Below are 17,979 nucleotides of genomic sequence, written 5' to 3'. Positions count from 1 at the left end.
CCAAAAATCGTTCACCTCTCATTAGCGATGTTGTTCCTCGTTCCTGCGGCAGCACACATCGCTGTGTGTGACACCGCAGGAGCGAGGAACATCTCCTTACCTGCCTCCACCGGCAATGCAGAATGAAGGAGATGGGCGGGATGTTACGTCCCTCTCATCTCCGCCCCTCCGCTTCTATTGGACGGCTGTCGTGTGACGTCGCTTTGACGCCGCATAACCCGCCCCCTTAGAAAAGAGGTGGATCACCGGCCATAGCGACGTCGCAGGACAGGTAAGCCATGTGACGGGGGGAGCACGATTTTGTGCGCGATGGGCAGCAATATGCCCGTGTCGCACAAACGATGTGGGCGGGTACGCACGATAGCGATATCGTTACCGATATCTCTACCATGTAAAGCCCCCTTTACTCTTTTTGTTATATGTTATCTATCTTTAATATCCATTTCTGGTTTTACCTGGAAAAAATCTGCACCAATATTCTCTGTGCAAAGTTGTGAGCTTTGACCCTATACAACTGGAGTCCTATATTGTGAATCATGAGGACTCTTGCACTATATTGACAAGAACAATTTATGTGCTGCAATGTATCAAAACTAGTTATGGGCAAATAGTGAAATATTCGGGTTTGGATTATTTGCACAGCAGTCTGACAATCCGGCAGCGGGTTCAACTGAGTTCACTGAGGGCAGTGGGGTAGCCCCCGGGTATGAAGTCCAGTGACCTGACTGCCAGATTGTCTGACTGCTGTGCCACCGTGTACAGCAATCTGGCAGCGGGTTCACCAATGGTCACACTTAGTACCATGGGAACCTGACGTCACCGCTTCTCACAGCTGGGTCACCCACTGCCCTCAGTGTCTCCCACGAGCTGCAGTGATCATTTGCTTTTTCCATCACTGAAACCTTTGGATGTAGCAGAGCCAGGATTGTCGTGGGACGTCATATGGATTATGTCGGACTTGTGGAGGTGTTTTGGGGGTTAATAAATTGGCGAAAGAGTGTGTGTTTTTTATTATGTAAAATAAAGGATTTTTGTTTATGTGGTTTTTTTTCTTTTTACTTACAGAGTTGGTAATGGGGAGGGGTCTCATAGACACCTCTCCATTACCAACCAAGGGCTTGATGGCAGCTGTGATTTTTGACAAAATAATCAACCCCATATATTACCCGATTACCACTTCACCAGGGCAATCAGGATGAGCCTGATAAAGTGCAACAGTTGGCTCATCTATTGGATGTGCCAATTGTGGGGCAGCTGTGAACTGCTATTTGTAGGCTGGAGAGGGCCCAATAACCATGGACCTTATCAACCTGAGAATACCAGTCCCCATCTGTCTCCTTTACGTGGGCTGGTTATCACAAATTTAACAGAGGACCGCACATTGTTTTTTCTTTTCTTCACTGCGCCTGACAAAAACAGTAATGCCAGTAGTGAAAATGGCTACAGCATTACTGTAATTGGCAGGCAATCCCCGCATGTTTAGTGGCTGAAAATCAGGCACTAAACATGTGGGGAGGGGACTTGAAGTTCACGAGGCGAATTCAAAATACTCTATGAGTAACAAATATCCCAAATACCTTAATATTTGTGCAAGTAACGAATAGTGCCGAATATATTTGCCCATCACTGATCAAAACTTGTATAATCTATGCAGCAGGCAAGTGAGATGTTCTTTTCTATGACTTATCTTTCGCACCTCGGTGTACATATCACACCAAAGTAAATTAGGCAACCTCCTGTGAAATGTCAGTGACTTCAGCTGCCTAGAAATTAGAGGACAAGATTAAGAGACTGGAGTTCCGTAAATGGCATTTAAATGAACCTGTAAAATAATTTACAGGATTTGAGTAACATGTAAACTGAAGTGAAATTTCATATGGTGTTACTATCTCGGTGACCTTACACAAATGATTTAGCAACTGTACAGCAGCTGAAACCGCTTGGAGCAGTGTAAGGCTATGTGCGCAATAGAAACTGCCTTTTTCTTAAGACAAAAATGGACCCTCATAAAGAATCTCGCACCCGCGGTAAAAAAAATTCACCAAAACTGCAACGAAATCTGCATTCAGTTTTACTGCGGTTTGCCGCGGATTACCGCGGACTTTCCGCAGGGTGGTCCCTGCGGATTTTTACCATTGTCTATGGCAAAAACCGCAGGTACCTGCAGAAAAGAAGTGACATGCTCATTAATTCCGCAGTGGTAAATCTGCGGGTAAATCTGTGGGTATAAAAAAACGCAGTGCGCGCACAGCAATTTTTTAAAACCCATAGGATTTGCTTGGGAATGACTGCAGCAATGTTATACACATTTTCTACAGAAAATCCGCGGCAAATCCGCTGCAAAATCCGTGGTAAGTCCGCAGCGTGCACACATAGCCTAAAATAGTTTTGGGCTATGTGCCCACGATGAGATTTTGGAGAGTTTTCACGCTGCGTGTTTTCACTCTGAAAAACGCAGCATCTTACAGTTCCAGTAAAGTGGATGGATTTATAGAAATCTCCTGCCCCCTGGGCTTCTATTTTACTCAGCATAAACTGACCTGCGGTGCATGTTTCAGATCCGTAATACAGCAATTTCTCCTGCGGATACGCTTAGTTTTTAGTGCCGATTTTTCCCGAAGTACGGTATCAGATGTGGAAAATCTGCAAGTAAAAAACGCACAGGAGTTTTTAATACGTTTCCAAGTCAGGAACATATCAAAAACACATATAACTTACACATGATGACTATCAATAAAGTATTCTCAAAGACAAATACCATAGAGTGTCAAAAACAAAGTAGTTTATTTAAAGCATGGCATACTAACAAAAGAAAAAGTATATGCAATGTCAAAAACGTGTGGAAAAAACGTAATGAAAAAGAATGCAAGCAATCTAATTTATAGGTGCAGAAATGGTGCAGAAAATGTTCATCATGGGAACTTACCCTAATAGTAGAATAAGACAAATGTTCCCACCATGACTGTTTTTTAATGTTTCAGATTTTCTGCACCTATCAGCTAAATTAGGATTCCATTTTTGAGTGCATTTATTGTGTTCTTGATGCTGCAGTTTTTCGTCTCTTTTTGGTATGTCAAGTTTTAAATAAAGCTGCTTTTTGATATTTCCTGGTATTTGGCTTGGACAAAATTTTATTGATGTAGTCATGTGTGATCACATACATTTTTAGTGTATGTTCATAGAAGAACCACATTAAAAACATACATGAGTTTTTTTATTTGCAAATATTCTATATATATAATTCTATGGGGAAATCCTCACATAAACTCAGCGTATTCTCAAGATTCATAGTTTTCCAGCGGGACTGTCCCGAATTGAGGGGGCAATCCCGCTGTCCTGGCATGTGAGGTCTCTGTCCCAACTTCCACTCACTTACCTCTCTGTGTAATGCTTCTCTCTGAAGGCCTCTCCGGCATGTCTGCTCTGCTCATTTAAATATTTAAATAATCAATTCTCTTATTTTCTTGAGCTCTGGTTTCTCACAACCGGAATCATTTTAGGCAGAACCTAATCTACGAAACAAAGCCTACTCTAAAAAGAATGCAAGTATTTTCTACACTTGCAGCTGCATTGCAGGCTCTGAACTCACAGATAAAATTTACTGCTACATATAATACATTGTATATAGCAGTGTATTTCTATATCCCTGTATACTAAAGGAAAAATAAAAGTAGCAATTGTTTCTTCCCATAAGATTACTGAATGAAAACAAAACTGAAAAAATGTAAATTTATTTTTTCTTCTTCAAGATCAGGAATTGAATTCACAGCCTTATAATTATAGGCAGCAGCTAATGCTGTGAGCCACAGGGTACACTGACAATGGAAGGATGTTCTATACTTGAAGCTGTATAGCAGGCTCTGGAACCACACTCAAATTATACTGGTTCATAGAAATACATCTGTACAGTCATGGCCAAAAGTTTTGAGAATGACACCAAAATTATATTTTCACATGATATGTTGCCCTCTGGTTTTTAATTGTGTTTGTCTGATGTTTATATCACATACAGAAATATAATTGCAATCATATTATGAGTACCAAAAGGTTATATTGACAGTTAGAATCAGTTAATGCAGCAAGTCAATATTTGCAGTGTTGACCCTTCTTCTTCAGGACCTCTGCAATTCTCCCTGGCATGCTCTCAATCAACTTCTGGACCAAATCCTGACTGATAGCTGTCCATTCTTGCATAAGCAATGCTTGCATTTTGCCAGAATTTGTTGGTATTTGTTTCTCCACCCATCTCTTGATGAACACAGGTTTGGGTGTTGATGAGGACAGGGCTGGCGATCAATCACTCATGATTAAGTAAGAATGACACCACTGGACACTTTAAAATGAGGCTGGTGCTTGGTATCATTGTTTCTCTTCAGTTAACCATGGTTATCTCTAAAGAAACACGTGCAGCCATCATTGCTCTGCACAAAAATGACCTAACAGGGAAGAGTATCACAGCTACAAAGATTGCACCTCAGTCAACAATCTATTGCATCATCAAGAACTTCAAGGAGAGAGCTTCCATTGTTGCCAAAAAGGCTCCAGGGCGCCCAAGAAGGACCAGCAAATGCCAGGACCGTATCTTAAAACTGTTTCAGCTGCGGGATCGGACTACCAGCAGTGCCAAGCTAGCTCAGCAATGGCAGCAGGCTGGTGTGAGTGCTTCTGCACGCACTGTGAGGCGGAGACTGCTTTAGCAAGGCCTGGTTTCAAGGAGGGCAGCAAAGAAGCCACTTCTCTCCAGAAAAAACATCAGGGACCGACTGATATTCTGCAAAAGGTACAGGGAGTGGACTGCTGAGGACTGGGGTAAAGTCATTTTCTCGGATGAATCCCCTTTTCGATTGTTTGGGACATCTGGAAAACAGCTTATTACGAGAAGAAGAGGTGAGCGCTACCACCAGTCTTGTCTCATGCCAACTGTTAAGCATCCTGAAACGATTCATGTGTGGGGTTGCTTCTCAGCCAAGGGAATCGGCTCACTCACAGTCTTGCCTAAAAACACAGCCATGAATAAAGAATGGTACCAGAATGTCCTCCAAGAGCAACTTCTCCCAACTGTCCAAGAGCAGTTTGGTGCCCAACAATGCCTTTTCCAGCATGATGGAGCACCTTGCCATAAAGCAAAGGTGATCACTAAATGGCTCATGGAACAAAACATAGAGATTTTGGGTCCATGGCCTGGAAATTCCCCAGATCTTAATCCCATTGAGAACTTGTGGGCAATCATCAAGAGACGGGTGGACAAACAAAAACCAACAAATTCTGGGAAAATGCAAGCATTGCTTATGCAAGAATGGACAGCTATCAGTCAGGATTTGATCCAGAAGTTGATTGAGAGCATGCCAGGGAGAATTGCAGAGGTCCTGAAGAAGAAGGGTCAACACTGCAAATATTGACTTGCTGCATTAACTCATTCTAACTCTCAATATAACCTTTTGGTACTCATAATATGATTGCATTTATATTTCTGTATGTGATATAAACATCAGACAAACACAATTAAAAACCAGAGGGCAACAGATCATGTGAAAATATAATTTTGGTGTCATTCTCAAAACTTTTGGCCATGACTGTCCATAGCAGTGTATTTCTATTTCCCTGTATTCTAGATGGGAAGTAAAAGTCAGTTCTTCCTATATTACTAAAAATAATGACAAACAATTAGATAAATATAATTTTTAATGTGCTTTATAAAAATAAATACACATAATAAAAAAGGTTACAAATCATCAAATATTGCAGACATATTTGTTGTCCCTGTAATTGTAACAATGCAAACAGCACATTGATCAGATTATTTACTGTGATCGGTAAATGGTGTAAATTTTCTCCATTAAACCCATTAATAAAAATGTAATGAAAATGTAACAGAGGCCATGTTCACATGAATACTACATTTTTTGTTCTGCTTTTGTTTTGCATGTTTTCTGCAAGTTTTTGCATCACGACACAATAACAGTCTTCTCTGATTATTGTGTGTCTGCTTCTTTTCTTTTATGCAATTTCCCCATTATTTGATGCTTTTCTTTACTAGTACAGAAAAGGTTTGTTTCTGTATCTAACAATGCAACAGCATTTGTGTTTTACATGCTTTTTTCAGGCTCCACATAGAAGCCTATAATGAAAAAATGAACCAAAACCACACAGTGGGCATGAGCTTTCATGAAATCACATCTACATTGCTTGGATACTTAGGCAGTGTTCACATGTTTAACATGGCGCAGGGTGGTAGCTGTGGTTGGGGTCTCTTATGCCCCAGCCTTTTACATAACGTTGGGGGTCCTGGCTAGGTGTGTGGACTTGTACTATGGGGGTTATCCGCTCCTTCACACCGCATAATGCCGGTGACTTCAGCAGGCCAGGACCAGATGTTGGACAGTCCAATGAGAGAGACAACTGCTCAAAAATAATATTTTTACTGAATGGTAACTTGGTAGGGATAATGTACAGTAGTTAGCAAATGTTTAGCTTTACAAACATTTCCTTTGTAGCACAGATCATTTTCATACACAGTCTCTTTAATTCCCCACACACAATCTCTTCAATTCTTCGCTTCCCTTGTCACTGCCTCAATGAATCTCAGTTACTTCAAGGCAACCCAACTCAGTACTACAGTCCAGTAAGTGAAAGTCCTATTCTCAACCCATTGTTCCGCTTCATCTTGCTTACAAATGAATTATTTTGTCAATATGACAGGCACACAACTCTTTTCCTCCTGATGCTTAGTGGTTATAAACTCAGGGCCGCACTGCTAGGTGTCCTATCCCAGGTACTGTCTCCAATTGATCACTCAGGGACATCCAAGTCATGCGGCTCTGCTCACTAGCCAGACCTTAGGTCTGTTTCTGTCACAACTTGGGCCCTATCCGACTTCCTAATAGGAAATTGTCACTATCCCTTCACTTTAGCCCCTCCCACTGTGGGCTAGTCCTAAACAGTAACTCTACCTCTCTCTACTGGCAAAATGCAATCTATCACAAATAATGCATGTCACAATTCACATTATCTTAACAATTCTTGTGTCTTCTAGGTGGAATGTGGGCAGTGTGTCCATCTTTTTACACATAGCGTTAATGCTGTTTTTTTCTGCTACTTTTGCACATAAATTCTGCTGTGTTTACCTATCCAAGCAAAGTATATGTGAGGTCATGAAAATCACTGTGCTTCCAAAGATCCTGCTGAACTGTGTGGTTTTGGTGATTTTTTTCTCCAGAGGAGTCTATGTGGAGCCTAAAAAAAAAAAAACTGCAGTTACTTTTTTAAGTACAGAATCAAAGATTTTCTGTACTATAAAAACCACATGAAAAATGTTGCTTCACATCTACACCAACAAAGCATCAAATAAGGGGAAAAAGACATCAGCAAACGTGCAATGACCAGAGAAAATATTATTGCATAGTTTTATATGGACACCTGCAGAAAACAAAAAAATCAGTCTTTTTGCAATGTGTGAACTTTACAGACACCAAAAAGCAAGACAGCATATAGTGAAGCTTACGAGAAAGTTCTGGCTGCTACAACTATGAGAGAATGAACATAAAATAAACCCATAGGCCCTAACTAGGGATAAACATAACGCACAGATAACATTACGCCATCCCTGGTTAATCAAAAGCCAGAATACCGGAAAGTAAGAGATTCGTGAGTATCCTGTCCAGCCCCAGGTCTTATTAATCGATCTGCTCATCTCTAGACCCAACCGTCCCAGATAAAGCAGGGCAGTCCCGGATTTGAGTCTACATCCTGCAGTCCCAGGAGATCTACTGAATATTGCCTCCTGTAGCATATCCTGTCAGGGTAAAAAAAAAATGGTAAATGATTTATCCCTCTTTCCTTTCTTTATAAGTTGGGAGGTATCAAACCAACACCAAAAGGAGAAAAATATGCAAACCAAAAATATAAAGATAAAAATACGTATATCCTTTATTAAACAATAATATAAACACAATAAAAATGGAACAACCCAAGGAACAGATGGTATTTATTGGAGTGATCCGGCAACAGCCCTGATGTAAATTAATGGAATGCTTCATCACACATGTTTGTGAATACACCAACCAGCTTAAAATAAGTCCAATAAATATGTAATGTCCCAATAATGTATCATCAAATATATATACATTCAAACATAAATAAATTAATCAAATACTCACAAGTGTGAGAAAATAGAATGAAAAAACAACATTGGGACATCATATAACATAAGTAAGACAATAAAATGGCAGAGAAGAGGTTAAATACCAACATACAGGATCCAAAGAAAGGTAAGAAGCGGTATCCCCATGCACCCGATGCACGTTTCACAACCTCAGTGCTTTGTCCAGGAGTCAGTGCTTTGTCCTGTGCCAAGTGCACAGTCTTTCGTGAGTTTTTTACCTCAGTATTTGTAGCCAAAACTCCGAGTTGGTAAAAAATGCAGAAGGGGTGATGTGTTTCCATTATACTTTCCCTCTACTTGTTCCTTTCCTGGTTTTGGCTATAAATACTGAGGTAAAAATACTCACCAAATACTCAGTGAGCACATGGCCTTAACATAATCTTCTGAACTCACTGCTATTTTTAGAATGTTTTTATTCAGATCAAAGAATGGAAGAAAGAAAAGGGTTAATCTCCTGCACCGCCAAACCAGTCTAGATGATGTAGATAAAATATGATTTATTGGTCAACGCGTTTCAAAGTCCCCAAAAGGCTTCTTCAACAGGATAATCATATCCATATTGATTTATTCAAATCAACTGAGAAAGTTACACATGTGGCCATTTCTCTAATCCCAATAATACCCTATTCTCAATAGATGCGTGTCTCCTTTTATTAGACACTGGATATGCCATAAATGTGCAATATAAAATCACTTTTTTAAATAAAAGACCGTGTTCTCATACAGCAAATTAGCTGCAGATCTTGCTTGGATCCGTAGCTCATGTGCATCAAACCATACATGTGGATGGGGTTTAACAAAACTTTATGAACACATATAATGAAACGGATTGATCCAGACTGGCAATTTACATGCTAGAATTGATGAAGGTTGTGCTGGAGTATGATGCACCAAATTCATTTATAGGAAACCTGTCAGGTATATATGGCAGTGGGGCATCTTCATAACACTATTAACATGCAGCTTGCACTTTCCCTATACTGTATATGTAGGTTAATAGATTTACCTGACTTGACTTGTTCCCTTTACAATACATGCATCTATTAATGCATTTGGCACATCTTTTAGCTGCAGTGTGCCTCCTCAAGGACTGCAGAACACTACTCTGTTAATTTGACTGTAGTGACAATAGCATATGGCATCCTGCGAGATCATCGGATGTGATATGCTAATGTCCGTTAGCTCAGGTTCTGCTGCAAACGTCAGACGAGTGTCATGCAACTGTGATCCCATCTTGCAATTGGATCATAGCTGTGAAGGAGAGGAAGAGATTAATCTCTCCATCTCCTCCATTGTCAGGCTATGCGTATATCGCACTGCACTTGGATGTCATCCGAGTGCAGTTTAATGTTTCACTCATACCCATAGTATGTGTGCGAATGATCTGAGACTCGCAGATAATTGCAGCATGCTACGTTTTTTTCCTCAGTACAAGTAAGGACTGAGGCATTGCACTTGTTCATATGCTCGCGTGAGCGTACCCTTTATGTCAATTGCTCGGCCACACCTCCTCCCCGCTAAGCTTTTCAAAAAGATGGTAGCGCATGCAGGGACTGGACTAAAAACATCAGTGCCCTAATTCATCAAAGCAATTAAGCCAAAAATAAGGCAAGAATCACTTTGAGAAAATTTTGTGTCAATTTGTGCAAAAATGTTTCAAATTTTTGCTTTTTTACAACAGTTTTGTTCAGCTCCAAATCGGACAGAGCCGGGACAGGACAAGGTTGTGATGCCACAGCTCATCTAATTCATGATGAGCTGCGGTGTTCCTTATATCACAAATTGGACTCCAGACTCCAACCTAAATTTTTGGCAAGGAGCACAAAGTTGCACTTGAACCATACTTGTGTAACGCTGCTGCTTCATACATTTGCCTCCAACACGCACCCTCACGCTGGAATAGGTCTGCAATATCAGATAGGTCTGACACACACCACCTCCACCGATCAGCTGTTACCAACTCCTGTGGCCTCTTGAGTTGCACAGAGTAAAGAATACCAATCATGTAATGGGAAGTAAGCTGTAGTATTCAGAAATGGCCACTAGTCAGTGTACAATTGTTGGTGGTGATTGTTGTTGGTGGTGGATATCAGACCCCCATTAGTCTGATATTTATGATCAATCCTAAGCTCATCAAGCTCATCATCTTGCTCCTGAACCAGCCTGTCAATGTACCAATTCCATTAGACATCTTAAGTTACAAGGTCAAAGGCCTTGGTCAAGTTCATAAACACTACTCCTTTATCCAGTCTTCTACGTACCTCTTCATAAAATCAAAACCATTTTGACAACTTATGCCCTTAGTAAAACCATGCTGGCTGTCACTTAGAAAATTATTTTCATCTAATTCTTTTTTATATAAGTTCTTAATAGCCCTTAAACGTTTTCCTACAATATTTGTTAAGCTAACCGGTCTATATTTAAACGGGGAAAACCTAGATCCCTTTTAAAAAAAATGGGCTCTACATTTACATGGAATTTCTTCCTTGGCATTTCCTTATGAACTCTTCTGGTCCTGGGTTATAATTCATATTTACTTTATTTTCTTAACTTGGACCAAATCTACATTGAGCCAATATACTGTATATTATATTGTTATATTAGCCAATGTATTAAGATCACTAGCTTTGGCGACTATCTCCTCTTTGGTATATACAGACTGCAATAAATCATCGCAACTAACCAACTGCACATTGATATTATTTAGACAGTGTACCTAAGCAGACCTTGATTTTTCTGTTTTGTTTTTTTTTCTGTGTTTATAGATTTTTGGTGGGATTTATTTAGCTTTTTTTTCCACAGTGTTTTTCCAAGCTTTTAAAGTCATCCTCTATCTATATATAATATCAATTATCAATCAGTTAAAAAATTATAAAAGTAGAGTACTTATTGGGACTTTAAAGGGGAACTCTCATTTCAGACTTCTTTTACAGTATATAGGTATGATAGGAGGTGCAAAATGCTGCCACTTGGTAAGGGAAAACCTTCTGACTTCTGTTTAATACCAGTGCCTTTTGTCACGCTCAATGCATTTTTGCAATTATATATTCTAATGAAGAATAATGTGATGTATTGTCTTTGCCTTTCACATACCAATAAAATGTTTCTTCTTCCAGTTAGAAGAAACTGAAGAATTTCACAAGAAGATCAATGAAGACACACTGTTACATGCCCCCGTCTTTATCATCAAAGCTCGTTCTCATACCGTCTGGGAGACCCAAAATGTGAAATTTCATTGCACAGTGAGTGGTTGGCCGGAGCCACGAGTCACCTGGTAAGACTGTGATATGCTCTATACTGGGCTGGAAATGTATAACCAATTTGAGGTTTTGTATTCAACTGGCCAATTTTATTGTATCAGTATAGAGCTGGCTGTCAGTCAGTGCTGGGGAGCGGTTACAGCCGCTGCTCACTATAAACACAGAGGTGACTGAAACTGCGATGGCCACTCCCCTGTGACTGAAAGCTCTAGGCTGCTTGAAGGAATAAAGTTCATTATTTTCCCAGCAATGGGGCTGTCTGCAAGAGGTCAAAGGAGTCTGCAGAAGGACAGAGGAGTCTCCAGGAGGATGGGAGTCTGCAAGAGGGCAGAGGAGTCTGCATGAGGACAGGGGAGTCTACAGGAGAACAGAGGAGTCTGCAAGAGGACAGAGGATTCTTGAGATGTCTGGAAGCAATCCTCTCATAGAAAACACAGACTTGTTTGGCAGAATTGAGTGTTCTTGTGTACGACGGTGCTGACAGATAGCTGCTGGTTGAAGGATCATTCAACCAACAGCTACCTAAGGCCTCATGCACACGCTACCTCTTTTTTTTGCGTTTTTGATGCATTTTTTTAGGGCCAAAAACATGCATCTTTGTGGTCACCACAAAGATGCAGCGTGCACATATAGCCTAATGTGTAAAGGGGCATTATCTGTTCATGAACACTGATCCTAGTGATTGGCAGCAGCGGTCACATTCACTGAAGTTGTGATGTCACTACCGTAGCGTGTAAAGGATGGGAGAAGGAATGTGAGAAGGAATGGAGAGGTGGCACTGGACCAAGGGAGAGTTAGTATTGGTATTATTGTTGTTTTCTATGTCTGCAAGTTTATGTGCAAAGTAAAATGAATCCTAGGCAAGCTGTATAATGGAATGGAGAGGGAAATGAGAAAATATAGCAAAGTTTGCTGAACCTTGCATTACTCACTGCTATTTTCTTTTGACGTGGAGGGAAAGGGTGTTGTGAGCTGTTGGGATCTGTGAGCCATTACTGCTTTTTTTTTTCCAATCCGGCCCTGGTTTACACTGTAACATTATTGTGTACTGAGCGTTCGAGCATTCGTTCGTAGGAGCACTACTCATTCACCATAATCTTGCAATGCAAATGGACCATTTACTCCCCTCACAGCTTGTACTGTGATCTTATCTAGGTCAGAGATGGCTGATATACTTCATGTTTCTATTTTTCTATTCAGGTATAAGAATAATGTTCCTATAAATGACCAATTTCATTCAGAGAAATACAAAATTGAAAGTGGATATGGTCTTCACTCTCTGGAGATTTTTAAGTGAGTAATGAACGCGGTCTATATGATGAACAATGCATACAATATACTGTAATTGTAACATGTAGCTGAATGAGAAGGTCATCATGTTATTATAGTATTGTCTATCATACTGCCTATTGTTGGATAATGCAGGCACGCTGTGAATGTCAGACTCGTGACCTGTCATGTAACCAACAAGAGACAAGTGATCAGGGATTAGCACCATTTAGCTTCTGGTCTGTAGAGCTGCTCGGTCACCTATCTGGCAATTACTTTACACATTACATTCATAACTTGCTTATTACTAAGTAAAAGGAAACTTGTTCTTGGAAGAATGCCCTGAGGGTGTACATGTACCTGCCACAAAGCAACTACTGAAATCATTCTTACGTTTTCTACACTGACCTTCGAGAATTGTTCTCTTGGCCGACACAACGTCTTAGACTAACTGTAAGAATATTGGCACCATCTATGACATTTGCTCTTTGGCATATGTTATTTTTGACATCATGCCACCCTTTTCTTCTATTGTTTAAGTTAGGAAGCCACAGCTGAGTTCTTTTATCTTTTTTTATTTTTGGCTCATATTCTTGGATATTTGTCAAGAAACTTCTGTAATCTATAAATATAATAGTGACCTTCTATTGGCAGCAGAGAAATATGGACTCTTTTACAGGGAGGCAAGATGGCCAAAATTAAATTTTCAAAGCCATGTACCTTTTTGTTTAGAGATTGATTATGGGCTGATGGCCAGGTCCCTCAAGGTACAAGTCTCATGTGCTCTTTCCCTAAGCAGACTACATATAAAATACTTTTTAGTACACAAACAAAATGCTAAGCTTACCCCAATTCACAATTGCTCAACTTAATAAATCCAATGGATCCGGCAGGAGTAACCACAAAGTGTCCAAGGAAAGCCAGTAGAAAAATTCAGCGGTAGTCCAGGAATGTGTAAAATTTTAATGTTTAGTTCATACAAAGGTTTAAAAATAATATGAGCAAAAACGCCATACAGAGGCATATAATGTTTCAAACCTATGCGTTTTGACTAGGTATAGTCTTATTTATGGTTATAATATAACAAACGACCTGCTCTACTAATTTATCACCACTACTAACTCATTGCAAAACATCTGTGAAACACAACTGTGCTCTATCAATACACGTGAAGGGATCCATCCAGGTCCATAGCAACCCATAAAAACATTAAAAACAACATACAGACAATCCCAAAAGGAATAAAATTAAAAACATATACAGACACCAAAGGAATATAAGAAATTGGATTCGTAGATAATAAAAACAACAATCTGTGAACCATAAATAAAGACTTAATGATAAATATATCAGAGTAATGCATATGTCGCGGGCGGAGGAGGGGACGCTGCGCTCTCCCACTGCTCGGGTCCGGCCGCTGCTACTGCGGCTGCTGCTGCTCGGTGGTGGCTCCAGCGGTGGGCCGGATCCCGGGGACTCGAGCGGCGCTCCTTGCCCGTGAGTGAAAAGGGTGGGGATTGGATTGTGGGGATTTGGTTATTGTCCGTGATGCCACCCACGGTTGTGGTGAGTTTGGTGACACCACCGCTGCTCTGAACGGGGATCCCGGGAGCGATGACAGGGAGCAGCCTGAATGTTAGTTCTCCCCTCCGTGGGTAGGGGGGTTGGTAGTCCCGGGGCCCGGTGATGGGGTAGGGATGGATGGCAGGCGGGTTACGGGGCCTGGCGAGGTACAGGGTCGCGGGGGGCAGCGCTGTGCCGCACAGCCAATGATGAGGACACAGTTCTCGGTAAAACACACGGCTGGATGGACGGGTCCCACAGACGGCTGCGGTGTTTCTCCTCCCGGCAGGTTGATGGTGGCTGCCTTACCCTGCACCTATGTAGTGTAACGGTTCCAATGGGTTCCCACCGGTAACCCGCTCCCCAGCTTGGATGGGTGCTGAAGGAGCCCCTTTTGCCCGCAGGCTCTGGCCCTGGGAACTTTAGCCTTGGCGGTGACTGTGTTTCCCTCTCTCGGTTGGACTGTTGCCTTCTGACGGATTTGGCAAATTCACGGCGACTCCTAGCCTTGCCGGGGTCCGTAAGCCCCTGCCGGATGGTGCTGGCTTCTCTTTGCGTACCGGTCCGGTACCGCCGGGCCACCGCCCGTCCACGGTCCTTACGGTTAGCTCCAATAGGCCACTCCTGCAGATGGTCACCACCGTCTGCCAACCTTGCTGATCCGTCCGGGCCACACACCCGGACCAACTTCAGGCTTCTCTTCTGCCACTTCCCTCCTTCCACTTTCACTTCCAAACTAATCTCTGCCCTACTTTTCCCACCTCCAGGACTGTGAACTCCTCGGTGGGTGGGGACAACCGCCTGGCCCACCCCCTGGTGTGGACATCAGCCCCTGGAGGAAGGCAACAAGGGTTTTTGTCTGACTTTGGTGTGCCTGACCGGGAGTGTGGGGCGTGTTGGTGTTGTGCTTGTGACGTCCTGGCTTGTCCAGGGCGCCACACATACAGTTTTTGTTGCACCAAAATTATTTTACATTTGATCAGACGTTTTTCTACAAAAAGAGACTTGAGTATTGGGGCCAAATTTTCCCCATCTGTAGCCAACATTGCAATGCCTAAATGGGAGGAAGATTGTTTGTATCATAGTCATAACACATTTTTAGGTAATATCATTTGGTATGCCAGGTATATAAATTACTTCCTCATTGTTTGTGGGGGTTGTCTTTGGAAGCAGCCAAATTTGTCAATGTAGCACCCCTGAAGCCAACAGGAGCTACAGGGAACTGCATCCTGTCAGGGATGCAGGGTCTACCCCAAGGGACACAGAAGACCAGTGTCGGTAACACCCAAACACTCATACAACCCCTGTTTTCCTTCCTCCAAAACTGGTGACGGGCTAGGGTTGGATACAATGGGTTGCCACCTAGGGGTGGGACCGATCCAGTCCAATAGACGACAACAAGGGAGGAGGGGTCAGACAGTCAGTAAGTGGAAGTAAAAGGAGAAGGACGTAACAAACTGACGGGAGAGTGTAACAGTGACCTGTCAGGCTCAGGCGTGTGGTTGCCGGGGGAGTACGGTGGAGTACTCGAGAAACCATAGCACCGGCGGGGTGCAGAGCCCTAGGTCAGGAAAACGCTCCAGGCAGACCTGATAAAATCTGCACTTTGAGGGGACCATCCAGGACCTCACCAACCGTAGAGTCCGGGGCACAGCAGTGATGGGAGAACCTGGGACCGGGAACAGAGAACCGACCCAACAGGGTTCAAACTGCCTGCCGTACGGACTAGAATTGACAGACATCCAGGAGGGGACCCCCAGACGCTCCTAGCCACGGGGACCCACCAACCAGAAATGGGTGCAGGGGAATTAAGCCACCAGATCACCACACCGGCACTGGAACTAAGGGGACCAGTGGTGAGGACTAGCCTCCATCGGGTTGCAAGCATCACCATCGTGAGTAAAGAACCAGTTACACTACAATTCCTTGTGTGGCCTACCTTGTTTCTGTGCTCCAGTATTACTACCGGACATAAACAACAGCACCATCATTAACCCCTGGGGCCCAGCCCTGCTTGCGGAGGGCAACAACATTCAGGCTGCCATTAACATCAGCCCCAGTAGTGAGAAACTGTGCAGCAGCGGCTCCATCCATATAGCCGCAACCCACAAGTGGCGTTACGACAAAAACTTTATTATAATCCCTGTAAATACTCCTTTACACCCGTGACACTGTCCCGTGAAACCAGGCCCGGGACCGAGTACCCCAAAGCCCTGGGGTGCATCAGTCTACAGGTGTGTTTGTTTCACAGATGTCTTGTAATGAGATAGTAGTGGTGGTATATTTAGAAGAGCAGGTCGTCTGTTATATTATAACCATGAATAAGACTATACCTCGTCGAAACGCGTTGAAACATTATATGTGGCTGTATTGTGTTTTTGCTCACATTATTATTAAATCTTTGTACCTTGTATGGACTAAACATTAAAATTTGAAATTTTACACATTCCTTGACTACAATTGAATTTTTGTACTGGCTTTCCAGAGAATACTTTTTGTAATGTTATTTTTATTCCCAAATCATATACCCATAACTGCTTACAATGGGAATTTTAACCCTCATATACCCCCATACTTTCCCTACAAGCCAAGAGGAGAAAAACTGCAACAAATTATTAATCCATTGTACTGTATTTGGCCAGGATACAATGTCAATGTTTTTGGAGCCCCTTATCCCATAAAATTTATGATTTTTCCGCTGATAAACATGCGATTCTCCCAGGCCACTAAATGTGGAATAAATTACTGAAAAATGTCATATTTACGGATATTACTAATTATGGTATTTTTTTCAGTGATGTCCTGTATTTTTTTATTTCCTTTTCAGTGAATTGCCACTTCATTTGGACTGTCACTATCCATTCAGTTACTAGTAATGACCTCCAATGCCAAAAACAATGGGCTGAAAATACCTGTGATTTTATTGTAGTTAGTTTGGATCCCACTTATCTTTTCAAATACACAAAATAGTTTATCCATATGTATGTAAAAATCATAGATCACCTCTAATTGTATTGTTTTAATCAAACCCTGGCCAATCTGAAGCACTTCAAAGTATATGAAATAATAATTCCACAACATTTTGTGTACTTATAGGATTCTCTTATCAAGGCTCACTTTCCATTGTAATCAATCTGTGCTTGCTGTAATAAAAAAACCTTTTATGCTCACTTTCTGATGAAGTTGGTCAAGTTTGTGAAATTTGTGTTAAGGGCCCGTTACACGCTACGCTATATCTAACGATATGTCGTCGGGGTCACGTCGTCAGTGACGCACATCCGGCATCGTTTGACATATCGTAGCGTGTGACAGCTACGAGTGACTGTGAACAAGCATATATACTCACCTTATCGTTGCTCATTGACATGTCGCTCATTTTCTAAAAATCGAACGTCCTTCTGCGCGCCAGTTGTTCATTGTTCCCGAGGCAGCACACATCGCTCCGTGTGACACCCCGGGAATGATGAACTGCAGCTTACCTGCATCCCGCCGGCAATGCGGAAGGAAGGAGGTGGGCGGGATGTTACGTCCCGCTCATCTCCTCCCCTCCGCTTCTATTGGCCGGCCGCTGTGTGACGTCGCTGTGACACCGAAGTCCTTTCCCCTTCAGCAAGAGGATGGTCACCGCCCACAGCGAGGTCGTTCGGGAGGTAAGTACGTATGACGGGGGTTACCGACTTTGTGCGACACGGGCAACAAATTGCCCGTGCCGCACAAACGATGGGG

At 42.2% G+C, this 17,979-nt stretch overlaps 1 protein-coding gene across 3 annotated transcripts in view; it reads left to right on the top strand.

The window, feature by feature from the left end:
• MYOM1 (myomesin 1) overlaps window positions 1-17,979 on the top strand; it is a 175,824-nt gene that overhangs the window by 59,811 nt on the left and 98,034 nt on the right. For all 3 annotated transcript variants that reach the window (XM_075314490.1, XM_075314487.1, XM_075314489.1), the window contains 2 exons: window positions 11,278-11,435; window positions 12,622-12,714. In XM_075314490.1, coding sequence (XP_075170605.1) covers window positions 11,278-11,435; window positions 12,622-12,714 — 251 coding nt within the window. The remainder of the gene's footprint in view (window positions 1-11,277; window positions 11,436-12,621; window positions 12,715-17,979) is intronic.

The sequence above is a fragment of the Anomaloglossus baeobatrachus genome, chromosome 6 (assembly GCF_048569485.1).
Source record: "Anomaloglossus baeobatrachus isolate aAnoBae1 chromosome 6, aAnoBae1.hap1, whole genome shotgun sequence".
Classification (NCBI taxonomy): domain Eukaryota; kingdom Metazoa; phylum Chordata; class Amphibia; order Anura; family Aromobatidae; genus Anomaloglossus; species Anomaloglossus baeobatrachus.
The sequence above is the reverse complement of the archived record's forward strand: the minus strand, read 5'-3'. Positions and strand labels throughout refer to the sequence as shown.